The sequence below is a fragment of the Nannobrachium achirus genome, assembly GCF_963921795.1.
Source record: "Nannobrachium achirus genome assembly, chromosome: 19".
NCBI classification, from domain to species: domain Eukaryota; kingdom Metazoa; phylum Chordata; class Actinopteri; order Myctophiformes; family Myctophidae; genus Nannobrachium; species Nannobrachium achirus.
The window spans coordinates 16,456,656-16,480,186 of NC_137826.1; the positions used below are offsets into that span (position 1 = coordinate 16,456,656).

Here is a 23,531-nt window from a genome sequence, read left to right on the forward strand (position 1 = left end):
GCAAAGGCAAAAGGCTGTATTATATATGACCTTTTCCGTCATGTTGTGAATGTCAAGAGTTTCAGAGAAAGCATGAATATACATTTGATCGTGTGAAATGCAGCGCTGAATTAACCGCTTGAACATATTCCATATTCCCGGGCGGAACAGTAGCCAAAAATAGCAGATCTACAAGCTCACAGCGTGTCACAGCGCTGAGCTTGTCCATCCGTTATTTTTGGCAAAGAGATTTGGCATAGACGGAAAGCCAACTCAGGTCACAGTTGAAAGTTTCTCGACACAGAAATAATTCAACAGGTTGGTATTTGCACTGGTAGACATGAACTTGGTTTGGATGATGGAGATGGGAGCTATGCCAACATGGCACCCCATCTGTGAGGTCTGGAAAGGAAAGGCAGAAAACAGCAATGTGACAGTTGTTCATACTTACTAATTAGCTTATTACTGGAACAAAAATGTGTTCCAGCAACTATGGCTACTTTGGACGTTTCCGCGAGCCTGGTATTGAATAATAAAAGGCGATTGCTTGAAAACACCAAAATGCAATAATAATGAATCTTCCATTGAAAATAATGTGTGGTTGTCTCCAAACATTATCCATACAGTAAAGGACACGCAACTCTATTCTACCACAGAATACCAATGATGATGATTGAGTACCAATGATGACTATCTACAGTATGATTGTTTTCTTTTCTTTTTTGGGACGTTGAGTTGTATTATGTTCACTGTAGTTCACAATTCTGCTTCCCATATATAAACTAGTCAACATACTTTGGGAGGACTCTGGAGTAACTCTGTTCTCAGATTTGACTCGGTTGATGTTTTCAAAAATCACTTTGGAATCAAGTTGTTCTCGTATTGGCCCTGCCAGCATGAAAAGGTGGAACAGCGTTTGGGTGGTGCCCTCCAAGTGGGCTGAAATCATAGGCACGGGCAGTAAGCTAACCAGTGGGTGGATTCCTAGACATGTGACAGGAAAATGGGGGAAGCATCCACGGGCCAATATTTAGACGCCTAAAGTACAGTAACTCTGTAATCTGGATATATATGTCCCAGTGAGACGGGATCCAGAGCCCCTCCCCAACCCTTAAACGTTGCGAGCAGGCTTACTTTACATTCATGTCTTGTGTCAGAAATGTTCTATTCCACTTTTCTATTATTTCTATTCAGCCGATCCCCCACAGCCAAACAGACTAAGTCCTACTGTGGCAACTACAGTACGGTACAGTGCAATCCAGTGCTAGTTTAATAACATTAAACCCTTACAGTTGCGGCTACAGTATGTAATGTAAATGTGTGGCTTGTTAATATCATTCAACCAGAATGCTTATAGCTTTACATGTTTTAATTATTAAAGTTGGTCTATTGAAACACAATAGATTATGACAACAAAGTGTACAAATGAAATTAAAATATTTCTATTGTCACTTGCTCTGGAAGATCCATTAAAAAAGCAGTCCAAAAAAAAAGAAAAAAAGAATATTAATGTAGAACATACTTCACAATGAACAGTCAGAACATTCAATAACATGGTTTTCTTTTCTAGACATCTTCACATTAGAAACAAGCATCTCCATTTTGTGTCGCTTTGCTTTTTTTTTTAGCACAAAGCAGAGAAGCTGAGACTGTTTCACAGTTTCTTCTCAAATCCTTCACGTAAAATTGAGAGATATCATCTGAGGAGCCGGAACTGTTTTCCTCCTCCTTCAGCTCAAGATCATCTTCTTGCTTGCAGCTGGGTGTCAGTAAATGCCATCGGTTGTCAACAATGGGGATCACAAGGTCACTGCCTCTCCCTATACAGTATGTACTCCTCCCTATATGTTCATCTGGATGCCGTTGATATTTGATAAAGTGTACGCTGACTGGCCATGTTTGCCATTCTCCCTTGTGACACTATCATTCCAAGTCACAAAAATATACAAGTGATCTTTAAAACAGTTACTTAAACCCTATACTTAGTTGACTAGATTCCCAAGGGCTCTATACTAGACTCCCCCCTGTTTTAGCTATAGCTTCATTGAAAATAGCCTATCTACATGCACACAACGTGTCAATTTGAGACGCATTGTGAAATTGTGGATCTGCTATTTTCGGCAAATGTTAGCCCCAGAATAGGGACGCTATAGGGTTCAAGTGGTTAATGGCTGAAGTCAAGTATATATGCATGGCTGCCAGTTAGGTCTCATTCAGAAAACTTTGTAATACCTATAAACATAATAAGCAACTAGCTGTTTCTTCAGTCACCCTCTCAGATCAGGTGGAGAAACTGAATAAATATGCAAACCTTAAACACCATAATGTAAAATTCAATATACATATTTTGTGCAGTCAGTCAGTATACACTGGTTTACTGATTCAGGTTTTTGCTCATGGGAGAAGTAGAAACAAATGTACATTATTTCAAAAGTCATGCTCGAGAAGTTTCGCTGCAGCAATGAGTGCATTTTCATTCACAAGAAGGAACATAGAATGAAGCATTATTTAACCTGAGAAAACCTACGAGTCATTTAAAAGGCGTGAATGAATGTCCAAACAGTGGAAGCAAATATATTCAGTGAGCTCCATAACTGTTTGGAGAGTAACATTCTTGTTCACTTTAGTTTTTTTTTAATTTCATTTCTTTGCTATGTTTTGTTTTCTTGGCTCTGTGATTTTAATCATTTGGGACACAAAATGCCACAAGAGTTTAAAGTGCAGACTGTCGGTTGTAATTTCAGTATTTCAGCCATTACAAATGAAAAGTTCAAAAGAAGTGTACTATATGGCCTCTTTTGTACTTTTGTATTTCCACCATTGTACTGTGTACAAACATTTGAATGTGAAAATTATTTAAATGAGTCTGCCGTCCATATGTATCAGGTGTCCATCGTTTTTTGCACAATATAAAGTAGATTGTTGGAATAAAAATAGATGAAGTAAAATAATTACTTCATGGGCATGATTATTTTCTGTTTTCATGAAACAAGTAGGCAGGAACCAAACAGAGGCATTCATTCTGTATACAGTAGCCTGTCGTTCTAGAAAATCCTAAATAAAGGGATAAAAACGGACACACTGTACTTTAACCTTTGTGTCATTTAAGCAATAATACAGGGAGGGAGTGCCATGGAAAACAATGTTAAAATATAGCATGCCCTCGAGTGTATTATTGCTATTGTTCCAGTTTCATTATTGATTTATCATTAAAAAAAGTGAAGAAAACATGACAAAAAGTTGACGGCATCCTTTGCTAGGTTACAGGTGACGTAAGGTGGATACGTTGGAACTGTGGTAACAAAAAGTGTTTGGCTTGGCACCAAAATAAAAGCATGTTACTATCCAAACATGTATAGTGCTCTTTGTATGGGCAAGTACAAACGTACGATGATGCAACACATATTCATCAACAAACAACGTATTTTCCCCGTCATAATAATGACACTCGTCGTAGTCTGATTAGACTCCATGTCTGCTCTTCTCGAGAAGTCTCTAGGAGCCTTTGAAATTCCACAAATTCATAGAAAACCTAATATGCCCTCGAATGCTCTCAAGTGTTACTATTTTCTTCTTTTTGATATTCACCAAATAGGCTATATGCACAGCAGCCATTTTGGAGAGAAGTCTCTTCTCATTTGCGTCACAGGTATTACCAATAATACTAATGAAGGCTCTGTTCCATTCTGGTCAAACAGAGTTACGGTGCTGATATTGTGCATGTTGGCTCGCTGGAAACACTCTGCTACGCCAGTGTGGTCTCAAAGTGTGGTCCAGGGATCCTCATCATGGTTCCTTGGGGGGTTCCAATGACCCCTTAAAAGGTGTGTAACTCTGAAGTGTGTACGAATGGAACCAAATGGACCTGTAAGGGTCCATTTGGTTCCATTTGTACACTCTCAGAGTTATGGGGGTCCTTGAAATAAAACATTTGAGAACCACTGTGCTGCATGAAATCTTCGGTAACACCTTTGAAGGAAGCGGGAAGAGACCCAACCTCTCTCCAATATGGCTGCCGTGCATACAGCCTATTATGTAGAACCCGAGGTCAAAGGCAATGTCGTCCCCGTCCGCTCTCTCTCTCTCTCTCTCTCTCTCTCTCCCTCCCTACTCCAGTTCTTCTCTGTGCTCCATACTCAGCTCTCTCCTCGCTCCACCTCCGCCAGACATCTGTCTCCCCCCGCCGCTCTCCTCCACTCCGTCCACCTCCTCCTCCTCTTCTTCCTCCTCCTCCTCCTCCTCCATCTCTTCTTCCTCTTCCTCCTCCTCCTCCTCCTCCTCCTCGGTGCCGTCCATGGAGTCATCTGCCCCCAGCATGGCCTGCTGCATGGCCAGGGTGGCAGAGTCTGATGACAGCGGGTGCAGGCCGTCCATGCCCAACGGGTCTGGGTGGAGAGCAAAGACGTTAGATAACAGTGGCTTCCGACCCTTTTCGCATCAAGGTCCCTTATTTTTCCGGCGTTTGAGACACGGAACCACCGTTTGATGAGATTCAGCCTCTCGGTCAGGGTTGACATTCAAAATAGTAAATCGTCGTTGTCGGGTGGAAACCTTGTGTGTCCAAAACCGTTCCTTTTGTATTTATCATTTTAAAAACTATCTAAACTAGTGAAAACACAGCGAGGCGTTGTGTGCTTGTAGATCTGCTGTTTTCACCTTTGTGTGACGGACTTGTATGATGAAGCAGGGCTTTACTTAAACTTGGAGTGTGGAATTCCTTGACTATTTCCCTTAAGACATGTAGCTCGCTGGGCTCCTTCAAGGCTGCCCTGAAAATCCATCTTTCAGGAGGTTCCAGAGGCGAAGGTAGTCATCACCCCTCCCAGTGAAGACCCACCCCCCATTTATTTTATTTATATTTTATAATTGCATTGAATGTAGTTCTTTACTCTGTACACATAATGGTCTTTTATAATTGCATTAAGTGTTGTTCTTGTTACTATTTGCGATGAATTGAATGCCAAGGACCAACGTAAACGAAGCCGTAAAAGGTCTTTTTGGGATGTTCCTTTGTGGGCAGGATGTTTAACCGGCCTGTGCTGTACTGCATACGTCTGTGTTGTCTGTACTTGTCATGTTACTCATGTTTATCTAAATAAATGATTCAATCAATCAAAAGACCCAAAACTTAGAAATATTTAATTTTGTTGTCGTTGGATACGATTTCACGCTGTATTGATGTTGGGAGAGAACTTTGATTTTATTTTCTACGCTCTCAAGAGTTAAAGATCTATAAGGGTCCATTTGGTTACAGACTCTCCATCATTTTGCTGGGGACCACCTGGAACCCCCTCAAGGGCCACTCGTGGTCCCTAGCTGGACCACTGGTTGAAAACCATTGCATGGTAAGAATCTCAGTGCTTCTCAAACCTTTTCATGTCAAGGACCTTCCAAATTAATATGTATTTGGGGAGTCTGGAGGTTAGAATCCACTGCGGTGCATCCGGCTCTGTCGAGAGTCTATGAACAGATATTTGTCGAGTGTATTTGTCAGATATTAATCATTTTTGTCACTGCACACAGCCAGGTACCGCCCTGCCATAGAGTGTTGGGCGGGAGCCGGGAGGAGTAGGACGAAGGTTCTACAGTACGTCCTCCCGGTGGGGGCTCGTCACTGGCAGGTGAGCCAATAGGATACAACAGCAGTGACAACACACATACATGTGTATGGGGAGGAATCAATTGACATGATGACTAAATTGGGGAGAAAGGCGGGTAAAAAGCAAAAAAGGAAAATGTATTTGGCAGTGAACCCCCGTATGGCAAGATTTTATGCCAGGGACTGAACATAACATTTGTGTTTGTGTGTGTGTTTGTGTGTGTTATTTTAGCTGTTCTCTGTTAAAAAAATGAAAAACTAAAAAACAACAACAACAATGAACATTTCATTTCCCTCAGGTGGAAACCTTGTATGACAAAAATGATAACCGTATACGAAAAGGAAAAAAGAGCGTTACATGGATCCTATGTAGTTATTATTTAGTCACAAAAAACATATACACTTAGGCTACAGTAACCACTTTCACTTTTTAAATACGGTAGCAAAAATACGTTTGTGTGATACTGTAGTATGTCATTAATTTACGAATAAAAACAATACATGGATATGATATGGGAAATACAAGGTTTCCGCTTTACAGCGACTATTTAAATTTTAAACTGTTTGTGAAGTTGTGCGCGGTGTGTTGTTGTGAGACAACAGAGTGCTGGCGTACTGTCTGAGTTGCCCAGTTGGGATCTGTGCGTCTGTAGAACTCCAGCCACGATGGAGTCAGGCCAGAACCGCTGTGTTGGACGGTGCTGGGACTTCATCTTCTTGGCCTTGGGGGCTGGATCTGGGTTACTGGCATCTAGCATGGGCTGGAGGATACGTCTACGAGCGTTGATGAACCTGTTCAGTGGTGGAAAAATTATTCACGTGTTTTACTTAAGTAAAAGTATCAATACTGTAATGCAGAAATACTCTGTTACAATACAAGTCCGGAATTCAAAATGTACAAAAGTACAAAAGTATTGGCATCAAAATGTACTTAATGTACCAAAAGTAAAAGTACTCATTATGCAGAATGTCCCATTTCAAGTTTTCAAATGTATACAAATCTTAAAAAAATAGCAGATCTACAATGTCACAATGCGTCACATTGTAGATAGGTTAACCTTGTAGATCGGCTATTTTCAAATGGCCGAAATGTATACAGGACTGAAGTGGGTAATGTATGTTTTGTAATAATAATAATCTGTAATAATAATAAAATCTACAAAGTAACTAGTAACTAAAAGTTTCAAATAATTGTAGTGGAATAAATGTACAATATTTCCCCCTGAGATGTAATGGAGTTCTTGAGTGGAGGTAAAAGTATTGATATTTGGAAATACTCCAGTAAAGTAAAGGTACCTCAAAATTGTACTTAAGTACAGTACTTGAGTAAATGTACTTAGTTTCTTTAGTTTACACCACTGTTCAGACGGCCAATCCTTGTTGAAAATTATTTGCAACCACTTTTAGTGAAACTAATGTTTGTTGTGATTGGTAAATTAAAATGTACAGCATGTTTTGAGGAGACAAAATGATTTAAATACTATTGTGTACCCTACATTTTATATATTAAATAATGCTGCTAGATATTTCCCCACAAAAAAGAAAACCACTATATTTAATGTAAAAGACGTCTCTTGTTGTACTTAATATATATGACCAGAAGATGGAGCCACAACACTGACAAAGTACATGCACTAGGCCACAACATCTAAGCTAAAATTCAGCAAATGCACCATTATGTGGTAAGTATTTGCAATGCTACAGGCACAAAGACAGACTTACATAAAAGGACAATGCCTTACCAGTTGTTGACTTGTAGCAGAGTTAGATTTGTTTGTCCTGCAATCTGCCTCTTCTCATCTTCTGTTGGGTAGGGATGCTAAGAGAAAAAAACACAACCACCACCTTAGTTTTCGATATTCATTATAGTATCATTCATTCATAGTATTAAGAATGAACTTCATATTGGCCATAACACTATTGGAACATCTACACACTCACTGAACACTCACTCACACACACACCTAATGCTCCATCGCACTGCAGTGTCCCGCGCTGAATATACTAGACCTACAAGCTCACAACGCGTTGTGAGCTTGTAGGCAGTGTCGTCGACTAAAACTTTGGCAAAAAATGTTCGTTGACTACCTTTTTCACTGATGAAAACTAAATAAGAACTAAACTAGAAGCAGTGCTTGGAAGAGCACTGCTCTGCCAGGTCAGGAAGGTTATTGTGGGCTCCTGGTGGCGCTATAATAGGCCAATGTGAAATGGGTGCCATGTCATCTTCTGCCTTTCACAGCAATCGGAGGCTGCATGTATGATTTTTTCCAAAAAAATGTTTTTCAAAAGTGGACCTGTTGGTGGCGCTATAACAGGCCAATGTGAAAAGGGTGGCATTTGCTCCATGACCTAGTGCAGGGGTCGGCAACCCAAAATGTTGAAAGAGCCATATTGGACCAAAAAAATCCCAAAACAAATATGTCTGGAGCCGCAAAAAATTATAAAAGCTTCATATATCGTCGTTGTCGGGTAGAAACCTTGTATGTCCAAAACTTCGTTTTGTATTTATCATTTAAAAATGTACTAAACTAGTGAAAACAGCAGATCTACAAGCACACAACGCCTCGCACCGCGAGGCGTTGTGTGCTTGTAGATCGGCTGTTTTCACTACTTTTGTGCATCAGTCTTGTATGATGAAGCAGGGCTTTGCTTTGGGTAAAAAAAACATACAAATTTGAAACTTGGAGATACAAGGTTTCTGCCCGACAGTGACGATAAAAAAATCGTTAAAACAAAAAAATACATTTTTCCCCCGATCTTTTTCCATTTTCATACATTTTTGAAAAAGCTCCAGGGAGCCACTAGGGAGGCGCTAAAGAGCCGCATGTGGCTCTAGAGCCACGGGTTGCTGACCCCCGACCTAGTGGGAATGTGCACGGAAACTGCACGCTGCGTTTATGATTTGAGGCATTTTTGACCAATCCTGACAACTTTGGAAGCCAATGTTAGCCAATCAGTATGGAATATGAAATATTGGACAGATCTGTCTTGATCACATGACAATAGTGATACTGTGTACCGATTCACATGATTTGAATAAAAACAAAGCTATGATGACTAAGAATATGACTAAAAAATATGACTAATATGACTAAAATGTTAAGGAGGGACTAATGGAGAAGAGATCTATAGTAGAACTATGTGGGGCTTTGCTTTGGGTAAAAAAAACATACAAATTTGAAACTTGGAGATACAAGGTTTCTGCCCGACAGTGACGATAAAAAAATCGTTAAAACAAAAAAATACATTTTCCCCCCGATCTTTTTCCATTTTCATACATTTTTGAAAAAGCTCCAGGGAGCCACTAGGGAGGCGCTAAAGAGCCGCATGTGGCTCTAGAGCCACGGGTTGCTGACCCCCGACCTAGTGGGAATGTGCACGGAAACTGCACGCTGCGTTTATGATTTGAGGCATTTTTGACCAATCCTGACAACTTTGGAAGCCAATGTTAGCCAATCAGTATGGAATATGAAATATTGGACAGATCTGTCTTGATCACATGACAATAGTGATACTGTGTACCGATTCACATGATTTGAATAAAAACAAAGCTATGATGACTAAGAATATGACTAAAAAATATGACTAATATGACTAAAATGTTAAGGAGGGACTAATGGAGAAGAGATCTATAGTAGAACTATGTGTACTCATAGCTGTGAGCTTGTAGATCAGCTATTTTCAGCATGCAACCAGGTGTAAAATCAGGCATTACAATGCCACCAACACCAGCCAAAATACATTTCTGTTGAAAAAAGATCAACTTTTAGTCGACTAGACTAAAACTAAAACATTTCAGATGACATATTAGATATATGATAATGATGAAATATAACTGAATGACGTTTTTAAGACTATGACTAAAACTAAATCAATAGTTTAAGTCAAGTTAAGGGGAGGCAGTGGCTCAGGGGTAGAGAAACCATCATTAGAACACGGAGGGTTCCCGAAAGGGTTCCCAGTTCGATCCCGGGCTCCCCCAGAGTTAGTGTTGAATAGTCCTTGAGCAAGACTCTGAACCCCTCATTGCTCCCGGTGAGCAGGTTGGCGCCTTTCAAGGTTATGTGAATGGGTGAATGTAATGCACAACCTCTGTAAAGCGCCATGGATAAAGGCGCTATATAAATGCACCATTTACTTTACTTTAGTCAATTAAATCAGTTTACAGTTTACAGTTTAGGCATTTAGCAGACGCTTTTAATCCAAAGCGACTTACAATAAGCAAATAAACATCACAATAATAAACAAGATTAAGTGTCAGTACATCAACAGCAATATAACAAATGTAAATGAATATCTATCTAGAAAAAAACTATATAATCCGTAAAAAAAGAAAAAAAGAAAAAAGGTTTCTAAAAACCTAAAAACAAATGCTAACTAGCTTCATGTATGGTCATTGATTTTTCCAGTAGTGCTAAGGGTTTAGGTGGAGTCTGAAAAGGTGAGTCTTCAGTCCTTGGCGAAAGCTAGCGAGTGAGTCCGTTGTTCTAAGTGCGACAGGGAGTTTATTCCACAACTTGGGGGCCAGGAGGGCAAACTGTCTCGGACGAGTGGATTTTTGCCCTGGGGTTTTTAGCGAGGGTTCTGTCAACATCCCTGTGTTGGTTGATCTAAGTGCACGGGTGGGGGTGTAGGGGTTGATCAGGTTTTGGAGGTATGGAGGAGCCATACCTTTGGCTGCTTTGAAGGTCAGCATCAAAGCAGCCAAAGGTATGGCTCCTAAATAAGACAAAATCAGCACTGCACTGCTGTGTGCCAAAGCATGCATTCTATCTCGTTCTCACCATGAGATGTTGAAAAAGCCAGGAGCGCATGATGTTGGTGGCGTGCTTGGGAAGGACGCCTCTCTTATTCTTGGACTTCTTCTCATCGGCGTCCAATAGGGAGCACAGGTCCAGGTTTACCTTTCAATGGACACCGGGGACGTGCAGAGAATGTTAGAGAGGCAGGGGCTGACATTTCTAAAAGGGCTTTGGAGAGAAAATACTGAAAATAGCAGAACTCCAAGCTCACAACGCGCCGTGCCGTGCTGCGCCGCGTTGTGAGCTTGGAGGTCGGCTATTTTCAGGGCTTGATACCACAGTGAACTAAGCATAATCAATTCAATACTGGAGATGTGGCATACAGCATGGATTTCTACACCGAGAGGGCAATTCTTTCAACATAATGTAAGGTGCTGCATTCAAGTTGGGGAGAGTTTGGACAAGACTTGATTGATTGATTGATTGATTGATTGATTATTTTATTAGACAAAAATGGAGAACAGTACAAGTATAGTCAATACAATTGACATGTTATACAGTACAAGTACAGTTAAACAACCTGCCTAAAAGGAACATCTCAAATAAGACAGTCTTTTTTTTACGTTGAAAGCCCTCTGTATTTAATTCATAGACATAATAAAAAGCAAAAAAAATAAAAAATAACATTCAATAATATTGCAGTTATAAAAACATGTACAGGATCGGGGAAACAAGGGGGTGGGCTAAGTTAAGGGGGGATGCTCACTTCTCGCCTGTCTACGGGAGAAGTGATAACTACCTCCTTCTCTGGCCTCCTGAAAGGTGAGTTTTCAGGGCAGTTTAGAAGGATGCCAGCGAGCTACATGTTTTAAGGGAGGTAGTCAAGGAATTACACACCTGGGTGGCAGTGTTGTAGAAGGAGAATTTACCCATATTTGTCTTATGGGTTTGTGTTATTAGATCATTGTGTGCGCTCCCTCTGGTGGCTGTAGGTGATTCTCTTGAATGCTGCCTTCAGGTACAGGTATGGCATGGAAAGAGGGCATATGTATTTCTTTCACCATAGTAAAAACTGCATTCATGGAAAGGGCACTTTTTACAGAGGGATAAAAGGGCAGGGGCTCAAGCCTCTATGTGTGCACATGCCTGATGGACACCAAGGTACAGTGGAGAAAAGACAACACCCAACGTATTAGGGATTGGTTATCGTTACCACGGAAACAAAGGAGAACTAGAAGCAGTGCTCTTCCGAGCACAGGTCTCCACCAGGCTGTGCATCCTGGTGGTGCTACTGTATAATAGGCCAATGTAAAAAGGGTGGCATATGTTCTTCACCTTAGATCTTTCATGGCAATCGGACGCTGCATGCATGATTTGAAGCATTGTGTTCCAAAAATGTGTTTTGCTAAAGTCTACCTGCTGGTGGCGCTATAACAGGCCAATGTGAAAAAGGTAGCATTTGTTCCTTGACCTAGTGGGAATATGTGTGGCAAATTTCACGGTAATCGCAAGCTGCGTTGATGATTTGAGGCATTTTGTTCAAAAACTGAGCAATCCTGCAAACTTTGGAAGCCAATATTAGCCAATCAGGATGGAATATGAAATATCAGACGGATCGTACTTGATCACATGACTATAGAGATACTGTGTACCGATTTGCATGATTTTTGGATAAAATCTCAAGGAATAATAGGAAAAATTGTGTTTTACTTAAGTCGGCCTCCTGGTGGCGCTATAAAAGGCTGATGTGAAAAATGCAGGGAAAGGGTTTTTCCTTGGCCTCTAGGGAATGCGCTTACAAAGTTTGAAACTGATCGATGGAGTTATAGGTAAAACCTCAAATCGGCCTGTTATAGCGCCACCATGAGGCTGCTTTCAAAAATTTTAAGTGGCATTTCTTCTTCGACCTAGTGGGAACGTGTGTGCGCGATTTCATGATAATTGCACTTTACGTTTGGGATTTGAGGCATTTTGTTCCAAACGGCTCAATCCCACAAACTTTGGAAGCCAATCTTAGCCAATCAGGATGGAATATGCAAAATCGGACAGATCCGTGTCGATCACATGACTGTCGAGATACTGCCTACCGATTTGTAGGATTTTTGGACAAAATCTGTAAGAGTAGTGCACAGAAATGTGTCTTGCGAACATCGGCCACTAGGTGGCGCTAGAAAAAGCCCATTTGAAAAATTTAGGGCAGAGGTTCTAGATTGGGATCCAGGGAATGTGTGTGCTCACTTTGGCAGCGACCGGGCCAACGGCGACTGAGATTAGCTGCACACAAACTGCGAGGACACACGGACGGACACACGGACGGACGGACGCACGGACACACGGACGGACGGAGGGGAAAACATACTCTCCCTCAGCCTTCGGCTGGTGGAGACAATTACCTGTCTTTGCTTTGACAAGGGCGGAAAAAAACACCTCCCCAAGCATCACCATGGCAACGGAATTTGAGTAATTAGTTAAAACATAAAAAAGGGGAAAAAAGGAGGTAGATAGTAGATAGAATTACATGAAAAAGAATTACAAATATAAATCTCATAATATCTAGGTCTTTGTGTGGGGAAAAGAAACTCTGAAGAACAATCATTTAATTAACAAGTTTAGACTTAGACACAAGCAAAATTCCATTTTCTAGGTGCTTAATAAGTAATTAAGGCTGTTAGTCACTGTCACAAAACTAGATCTGAAGGCGTGCGCACGTGTGTACAGTGTATACTGTAAGTGGGAGCATGCCTCTGCATTGTACTGTATGTGTTCTATACACATACAGAACACAAATACACAGGGGCGTCACACCAAATTCTGGGCCCTGGGTACAAGGATTCACTGCGGGCCCCCCATGAATGTTAACTATTGAAAAATAGCAGATATACAAGCTCACAGCGCGGCACCGAGTGCCGCGCTGCGAGCTTGTATAGCTGCTATTTTTGAAAAATCTTGAAAATGTGTGCAAGAAACCTATGTCAAGAACCCCCAAGATGATATGTATTTGGCCACGGACCCCGATCTCAAAATATTCAGTTCCAGGGACCCCCAGAAGCAAAATTTGAGTTAGACATGTTCGCTTAAAAAATACATATATTCAAAGATTTTCACAACTTTTCAAAAATAGCAGATCTACAAGCTCGCAGCGCGGCACTCGGTGCCGCGTCTGCTATTTTTCATAATAAAGTTATTAGGGCCCCTCCACCTTGGGCCCCAGTAACTCAGTCCCACTTTCCTACCCCTTGTGACGCCCCTGTTCATATGTAATATTTTCAGGCAAAGGACTTACACATGTCTGCTATCATAAATCACTTCAAGTTTTTCAATTGATAAAACAGGTCATGAGTTATTAAACCGAAAGTGGACGCTGTTCCGATGTTACATTTGAAGCCCACATGGGTTTAATGGTAACAGCATGATTTACAAATGTAACACAGCTAAAGAACCGCATTAAACAAATCATTTTTCGTTTAAATCAATTATATTTCATTCAAGCAACTCTTTTACATTGTTTTCATGCCAATGATGTGATAAGATACTATATCATACTTTAGGAAAATATTAAATATTACCAGATGTACCAGTTTAAGCTGAAGTTTGAGTGAATTCCATGGGAAAATACATTGATTACCTAAATAAATAGCAAGTTTGATTAATGCAATGTTATACATCCCTAATCTGACTTAAAATACACTGTAATTGAATGCCAGCTGACTGAACACAATATTGGCCAATATGTCAAATATTTCAATATGATATTATCATGTTAAATTGTGTTACAATTGAACCGTTTTGGCACCCCTGCTTTAACGTTGTCTACAGAACAGAACTAACATGCATATCAAGTTAAAACGATGTAAACTAATGAAGAACAGATACATGCAGACAACCATCTAGATTGTATCTCAGCAACATTAAAGAAAAGATTTTCAGACCAAAGATACTCAAGGTGAAGATTTTTACGCATTTTGAGAAATACCAGTTTTTCTGCAATAACTCTGTCTAGGCTGGATACAAATAATTCTTACTTCCTGGATACGTTCATTACGGCCCTGGTCACATACTGATGCGATGACGTCATGATGGCATTGACCAATCAAGAGATAATGTGCTTGTTACAATTATGAAGCGTTACGTGGATCTGTGTGTATTGACTAAAACAGTCCTGAAGCCGACATATGAACATTAAATAATATGCATAAACAGGGAGGACAAAATCCATGAATACATATAAATAAGTCTGGGGGAAAAAAACTGATTCATTTAATACAAACTGGCTCTGGAAAGTCACAGGGAAAGAATCCCAACTGAATTGGAGATCGCGTGCACACACACACACACACACACACACACACACACATACACACACGCGCGTAAAGACCCTGAACCTACTGTATTCTGTCCGCATGCGCACTTCACTCCACGCAGGCGATTTACACATATAGTAATCCCCTGCAGAGCTCGCACACAAACAAGCCTCATTACGGTTGCGGCTGGGGTGTCACGTGTGCCCGTCCTCCTCCAATCCCCCTCAGTGCTGGGAACGTGTGTTCCGGGGGAAGGCGGCGGTTGAATTAATTGGCGGCAGCAGCAGCGAGCTGGAGGTGTGATTACCAGGGAGCTTGTCGGGGCGAGTGGCCGTGGGGCCGTGTTCTATTCCCAGCCCACGTGTAGCACTCTGCCTTGGCGGGGTCCTGGGTATTCACCCAGGTCTCCTCTGTCTGTCAAACACTGAATTACCTGCCTGACACACTGGCCCACACGCACGCCGACACCACTTTTACAGATTGAGCGCCGCTTAACTCCCCTCGCTGCTCACCGCTGTTTTTTATTCATACCCATAGGCCAGTGAGCTGGTTTTCAAGGCTTGATAAAAGAAAGACCCACAATAAATCTAACAGGGTCTGTCGGTACTGTATAGTGCATACATGGCCAACTGGCGGCCTGGGGGCCACATGTGGCCCCCACCTTCACTTCATGCGGCCCGCAGGTTAATACCGGAATACTGATATATTATTGATAACAGCTGTTAAAATTCCAAAAATGACCTACTTTAATTCCGTCAGTGTATATTAGTAGCTTAACACTTTGTAAGCCACGGGGAGCCCCTTAATATTAAAACCGTACTATATCGGACTTCCTAGGGGGGGCGGGGCAGCCGCTCGTCTTTTCCCGTACTTTCCCGTATTTACCGAAATAAATGATTTTCATCCGAAAATCGGCGATCGTCTAACCTTCCCTAGTCACCACTCGTGCATCGATAGCTCATGGCTGGGCTGACATGAAGCAGAAGTGATGTCATTGGCCTTTCCTTTTCCAAGGCACATTCCCCCATTCGGTTACTGTCTGTACCCTGGTGCTTCTACAGCAGCCATGCTAGGGGCTATGCTAGCGACACTTTTCAGTTCTGCTCTTGAGTCACACGTGGATTATTTGAGGGGACATTTACGTGAACGGATCGCGCACGCGAAATGCACAGGGACATGATGCGTCAGCCGAATCTCCCACTCTAAACCAATGCAGATTGAGAATTTCACTGGGACAGTTGGGTGAGTAAAACAACAGCGATTGCGGAATGGTAATGGGGGATGAAGACCACGTGATATAGCGCTGGATGTCTGGTAAAATGAATGCGGTTCAGATCATAATATAATAATAGAAATTTCACGGCTAATCTACCAACCACCATTCTATTTCGGACTGCAAAGGGTTAATGACTTGTATAGTAGTATTAAAATGTTTTTTTTTTTTTTATGTCCAATGTATTTGTATTTAGGTTCATAAAGTTAACATCAGTATACAACTAAATGCGTTTGAAATGAAATCAAAATGTTACATTTCAGGATTCCAATTCAAAAATAACAAAAAATAATTCAGGATTCCAATTCAAAAGAAGCAAAAATAGCCGATCTACAAGCTCAAAACGCATCGCAGCGCGATGCGTTTTGAGCTTGTAGATCTGCTCTTTTTGCTTCTTTTGTATGAGATACTAGAATGACAAAGTAGGACGTAGCAATATGCATTGTGGCCCTCTGGAGTGAAGTTGGAAATATAGTGGCCCTCGCCATCATCAAAGTTGCCCACCCCTGGTATAGTGCATACATCATGGGCAACTGGCTGGCGGCCCGGGGGCCACATGCGGCCCATGCACCTTCACTTAATGCAGCCCATATAGATTATCGGAATAGTGATATTATATATTCTTGATTTCCACTGTTACAATTGCAAACATCCAAACATGACCGGCTTTAATTACTTCAGTCTATATTAATAGCTTAATGACTAGTATTTAAAAAGTATTGTCTTTTTTATGTCCAACGCATTTAAGTTCATAAAAATAACATAAGAATAACTAAATGCATTTGAAATTAAATCAAAATTGTACTTTTCATGATTCCAATGAAAAAATAGCAGATCTGCAAGCTCAAAATGCGTCACAATGCAACAAATTTTGAGCTTGTAGATTGGGTATTTTTACTACTTTTGCCTGACATACTGTAGAATGACAAAGTAGGAAATTTAATATGAAGAAATCACACCCTGTGTGAAGTGAGCAGTGCTATTTATGAGTTAATTTCGTTAAAGCGTCCCGCAAAGCTTGGCCAATGTGTCCCTTTTCTCTGAACAAACGGACAAAGCCAGATGTAGGAGCGCTTGGCTCCTTACAGGAGCACCGCTCAGAAAGCTAAAATACGGAGACAGTACTGTATGTGCATTGTGGCCCTCTAGAGTGAGTGTGGAAATATAGTGGCCCTCTCCATCATCAAAGATTCCCAACCCTGGTATAGTGTATACAGTATTGGATCAAGAACACTTTTGTAGCCTAGTCCAGGGGTCTTCAACGTTTTCAGGCCAAGGACCAGTGTTGCCAGACGTACGATAATTATCGTATTTGTACGATAATTTGACCCCCTGTACGATGTACGATCAATAATTCCAAAAATGCCCAAATGTACGATAATTTCGGCATATCATCAAAAAGAGCTGGCTGCTTTTCCCTGGCTGCTGATCTGGGATCTGGTTTGGCTTCTCAAAATAAGCCAGGAAATCAGTCAATCTGACCCTAGATCTGTACTTGGAGGCATTAAAAACACTGGTTGCATCTTTCCAGACCAGTTTCAGGCTTTTATTTGTGTAAGCTCCAAGAAGTTGCCTGCCTCCACACAGCATATCTGATGCGTTTTTGTCACGCAGGAGTCTAAAACGAGGTCGTTTCTTACACTAAAGACGCATTTTTTGGTGAAATTACGTTTTTACACGAGTGATTTCTCTTTTTTTGGCCGTGTACGATAGTTTCATGTCAAATACGATAATTCTGAGCCTCCGGTACGATAATTCAACATTTCCCATCTGGTAACACTGCCAAGGACCCCTTAGTTGAGAGAGAGCTGAAGCATGGACCCCCACAACCTTATAACCATACAGTTTAATCGTTTGACAGCACAATCATCAGTGTATTTTGGATTCATATAAATGTTTATGTTTTGGGATATCTAACCACTTGAACCGTCAATACTTAATACAGTTGACCTTTCACTCTGTACTTATTGTTTTTCCCCTCTACACAAAACCTCTTTGCCGAAAATAGCCGATCTGCAAGCTCACAACGCCTCGCAGCGTGAGGCATTGTGAGCTTGTATATCTGCTATTTTTGGCTAAAGTTCTTAGAATATTGACACTAGGGTTCAAGTGGTTAATATAAAAAAGGAGGAAAAAAATTCCTATCACACACAGATTTAGAGGGCCCCCTGTAGTAACTCTGGGGCCCCCTAGGGGTCCCGGGCCCCCTGTTGAAGACCTCTAGCCTAGTCTATATCTTTATGTTATTTTCTGACATGAATCCCTCCCTAATGTAGTCATTATGCCAATGACTCTATACCCCACTGGGAGGACACAGCGCTGTCCTATTCCTCCCACCACTACAGACTGTTAGGAGTCACTAGTACAACGACAAAGACATCATTCTCCCTGCCCGGCTCCCTCCAAGACTCAATGGTGAACAGATATACTAGCCACCTGAGCGCCCTGATATTACATTTTCAAATGCAACAGTGCAAATGAATATGCGCCCAAGACAAACGAGCCCATTCTGGTGGTAAAATGGGCAGGCTGACAGCGTCAGCCTGTTGCACAGTGTTGCACTTGAGAATTGAATCAGTATCAGCCTGCCTGACACACAATAGGCCAGTGGTTCTCAAACTTTTTTGGTTGTCGTACCCCCTTATACTGATTTCTGAAACCAAGTACCCCTTCCCCTGACTACAGTATTTTGCTTATTACTAGTAAGACACCTCAGGGTGACTTGCGACCTCAGGGTCACATGCGACCTCAGGTCACGCCAATTCTTGGCCATCTGGCCAACCACAGCGTTTCTCTGACGATTCTAGTTGTTGTCATTCTGGGGGGAGTTTGTTCATGTTTTTGTGAGGGTATCAACCCTAGGAGACACGGGGAGAACATGCAAACTCCACACAGAAAGGCCCTATCGCCAACCCCACCTAGGGTGTGGGCGCTGATGACGCGGAGGGAGGAACACGCCGCCCATATATGTCCTTAATATTGATAACATAATATTCTTAATAATGTCCTTAATATTGCCAATATAGGAATCTCCATATATGGGCATAAAACGTACGTAAGTAATGCCAAGCAGGGCCTTGGTGAGTTAGGGCCTTGGTTTGATGCCTGTGGATCTCCATATATGGGCCATATATGGTACCCTAACATTCTCATTTTCGACCTGGGATTTATGACATCAGAAATCTCCATGTATGGACATAAAAGGTTTTTTCTTTTTCTGGGAATGTCCATATATGGACTTTTATACCCTGAGAAATCTCGTAGCTTGTCTGACTGTCAGTACAGGAAGTGATGTCACGTGACATCCTTTTTATGCCCATATATGAGTCATTCTGTACCACATCACTGTGACTCACTGACATCACGCTGACATCACTTCCTGTACAGCCGGACGGACAGACAGACAGACAGACAGACAGACAGACAGACAGACAGACAGACAGACAAGCGACAAGGTTTTTCAGGGTATAATTGGAAGGTTCACACAAAGACTGTCAATGTTTTGTCATTACCCATAACAGTAAAATACGTATTCCCATTTTCTCCTGTACCCCCTGTAGTACCCCCACGTACCCCCATTTGAAAAATCACACTCAATGTGAAGTGAGCGGTGGTCGTGCTTGCATAAAGTCTTCAGACTAGGATTTGAGTCTAGAATGTACAGGCTATGCTACACACACACGTTTTGGTATGGCAAAACGCTGAGGAAAAAGGCTACAGACATACGACATATGACATCACTAGACAAACATGATGCTACGTACACACATTTTGCTATGGCAAAACGCTGAGGAAAAAGGCTACAGACACACGCACAGCCACTCTATGGAGCGGTTTACCACCGCTCAAAAACACTGCAATAGTCTACCCTCAATCCTCTGCAAACTTACACTCACATACTACATGTCCACCGTCAAATACACAAGTATCATTATCACTACATATCCATTACATCAAAATGGATTCTCTCCACCATAGTAAACCACTGTATATCTCATATTCCATTTGTTCACCCCAGGTCCAAGACATGGCATATTGGACTCTGCATAAACAACCATGACACCTGCTTCTTAAAGGAACAAATGACAAGGTGCACATATTCAATGGGCACTGTTAAGTTCTCATTTAAGTGCTCATTTAATTCAGACAGTTCATTCATTCACTCTCTCTCTCCCCCTCTCTCAGAACACAAAGGATACAGTTAAGGTAAATACAATGCACTGAAATTAAATAAATAATATATATGAATATATTTGGGGACATTGACAATGCCTCTCAGCCAATCACATTGCGAGGTCAGAATAAACTGTGACATCACTACCCACATAAAAAGGATCGTTCAAGATTTTCATTTGCAGACTGCTATGTGGATATCGTAATGCATCATTGAAATGACTTTAAGGAAAGAGTAGAGGTAGACTGCAGAAGAGGATTGTGATGCGTTTTACAGCTGTTCACAGCAGCGACTCCAATTGCACAAACATGTACATTTCTTAGAAGACCCTTGCCGGAAGAACCATAATCTTGGAGGTTGAGCCTGCAAGTGAAAACATTGAGAACGTCATGCACAAAATCCAGGTCCACATAAACAAACAGTTGTATGTCTGACTTGAGGTGAAGAAATTGCAGAAGGATGACACCGCAAAGAAGTGCTCTAATCCTGAAAATAAACCATTTGACAGCACCATCGCATCACCCTGTAGGTTGAGCCAAGCAATACCAATGAGAATGTCAAAAGTCCAGGACAAGAAGGGCATTACCCCTGAACCAGCAAATGCTAATCTTCACTAGCAAGAAACTGGAAGATGGATGCATCCTGTCTGACAACAACATCCAGAAAGAATCCACCCTGCACCTTGTGCTGCGTCTGAGGGAAGAAATGCAGATCTTCGTCAAGACCCTCACTGGCAAGACCATCACCCTGGAGGTTGAGCCAAGCGATAACATAGAGAATGTCAAAGCCAAGCTCCAGGCCAAGGAGGCCATCCCCCTGACCAGAACATGCTGATCTTGGCTGGCAAGTAGGCCTAATTGGAAGATGGACGCATCCTGTCTCACTACAACATCCAGAAGTTAGATTTACTGCTGGCCAACTGTAGCCTAGCTAGCACAGCTAAACAATCCACCCATGTTAAAACAAGGTGGGGATAATATACTGCAGTTAGTTAGCTGCATTAGTATATAGTCTGGCCAAGCCAGGCTAGGCCAGTTGGACCAGAGATTCATAGGTCCATGTGAATTTAAGGATTCACACGGTAGTCTTCTAGACCCTCCTCAGGCCAACAAGTGGGTGTTGACAAATACATTTCTTTTTTTGAAAAAGGAAAAGGGGTAGATGGGGAGGCTCACTGAGTAAGAGTGCATGCCACGATGACTTAACTTAGGTCAGAAATTAGCCAGATTCAGCTGTTTGAAGGATATAGAATTATTTATTACTCACTGAGAAACCTAACCGAAAACGTGTTTTTGCCTCTCAAAATCCAACCCTACGTCCTCGTCGTGAGAGGTAGAAGCAGGTAATGCTGACTAACAGGGCTCTGGTAGAGCTTCCAAATCCAAAATGAAAGGAAGCACGAAAGGGAAGTACGACAGAAATATTTCTGCCTCTCAAGAACCTCAGAAGAACAGATGACAATTGACCAGAATGAAAGAAAGTACGAAAGGGAAGTACGACAAAGTAGGTCCTCCATGGTCTTCTAAGCTAAACAATGACCAAAAGAGAAAAAAGAAGAAAAAAAAAAGAGAAAAAGAAAGAACGAAAGAACGAATTGTGGATACGAATGAAAGGTTCTTTTTAAGAACCACATCCTCTCCTGTTGCTGTGACCTTGCCGTGGTGGAGAGGCTTGAGAGACTCAATGACCCTGAGAGTGTTTCCGCCCCGTGGGGGTTGAAACCACTGACAGGTTCACAGGTGAGAGTCCAGACAAACAACAGCAAAGTCCTAAGTGTATACTGTAGAATCCATGGCGAAGCACGCATGAAAAACTGTCATTCAACAGGTGGTGACAAAAATACACTGTTTAAGACCACGGCCAGAATGTACAACATTTACACTAAAGCTCTTCGTCAGACCTGATGTGCGTCGGAATGTTACGTTGTACTAATTAATACATTCTGCCCTGGGAGCTTCTGGAGGTGAATTGTCCACTCCAGGTAGGGAATGAGTCCTAACCCTAAGTGAAAGAGTTCAAGTGGGTCTTGTTCACCAGGGAGGATGGTGTGTGAAACAAGCCCACAGAACCACTGTAGAATGTTGAAGCAGCCTTCACCTGTTGGTCAAGCCTCTATGGCGTGAAACCATCCCGAGGAAGCCGGAGTGGTATTGCGTTTGATGTCCCGCACCATTGTGACAAAAAGAAAGAGCTGAGCCAGAAGGCAAAGCTTTTTATATACCGGGCAATCGTCATTCCTACTCTCACCTATGGTCAAGAAATGTAGGTTATAACCAATCGAACAAGATTGCAGATGCAAGTGACCTTTCTCCGGAGAGTGGCTGACACATCTCCCTTTGGGATAGCTTGAGAGGCCCAGTCACCAATGAGAGACTCTATGACGTAGTTAGTTAGTTTATTTTATCTCTGTCATTTAAACTAGACCAGGTCAACCTGGTTGTGCCAGACCCCCTGTCTGTCATCATCATTTATGACATCATGCCTTTTGTAGGCATGTCATCATCATGTCATCATCATATATACCCTTTATATAGAAAACCCGGACAGACAGACCGACATTTGCTTATGTAGGCCTACCCATTTCATGGGTCTGGCAAAAAGATACAATGTGTACAGACTACATATAGGCAATAAGATATTTGTAAACCGAAAAGGTGTGGGCTGAAGCCGAAGCTTATTATGTCCACCCTTCTAATGCTTAGGTTGCTCTAAACAAAAAAGAAAATGTTTTTAAACAAAAAAGCTAAATTACTAGTCACTGTTCCTTTGCATAGAGAAGAGCCAGTTGACGTGCATCAGGCATCAACTGTAATAGCCTCCTGGTTGCCTCCCGTGGAGGTTTTCCAGCCACGTCCAACTGGGAAAAGGCACCAGGACCCCCAGACTATCAATAATTGGATGAAGATGGATGAAGTGTTGAGTGGGAAGTCGGTCAGACCAGTGGTTGTCTAGAAATATCTGCAAATCTTTGTATCTGTCTGTCTCCTGAGTCCTGACATCGTAGACCGTATGATAAAGGGTACTACACCAAGTACTCTGATTACGGGTGCAATGTGCATAACAAAAGGGGCATGCCAACAAGCATCTGCCCGTTGGGCACCGGCCTACTCTGGAATGATGAATAATTGCAAATAGAGCATCGCAGTTGAAGCCCCACCCCGTCCTCACTCCGGTGTCGGAAGCCTTTTCCCCATTCATTTCTTCCATAGACATTTCATAAAGTATTTATTTAAACATTTTTATTAAGCCTCGGACAAAGCCACCTTGGCTGGTGAGGAATCATGACAATATTCATTTTTTTTTAATGCAACGATTAATTAGAAAGCTGAAAAAAGGGCAGGGTACAAGACTGTGTACATCACTCCCAGAATGCATTGCGAATGACACTTGTTTCCTGAAATATATCCCTTAAATCACGCTCAGTCCAGGCCAGCATATGGCCTGACATGCAGTGATTTTC

The 23,531-nt window shown here is 41.8% G+C and overlaps 1 protein-coding gene across 4 annotated transcripts in view; it reads right to left on the reverse strand.

Annotated features, from left to right (window-relative positions):
• Positions 1-4,086: 4,086 nt before the first annotated feature.
• The window catches only part of pknox2 (pbx/knotted 1 homeobox 2), a gene marked incomplete at both ends in the record, with an annotated part of 61,372 nt that continues 41,927 nt past the window's right edge, over positions 4,087-23,531 (reverse strand). For all 4 annotated transcript variants that reach the window (XM_080749929.1, XM_080749928.1, XM_080749927.1 and 1 more), the window contains 4 exons: positions 4,087-4,364; positions 6,195-6,370; positions 7,321-7,397; positions 10,366-10,485. In XM_080749929.1, the coding sequence (XP_080606055.1) occupies positions 4,087-4,364; positions 6,195-6,370; positions 7,321-7,397; positions 10,366-10,485 (651 nt within the window). The remainder of the gene's footprint in view (positions 4,365-6,194; positions 6,371-7,320; positions 7,398-10,365; positions 10,486-23,531) is intronic.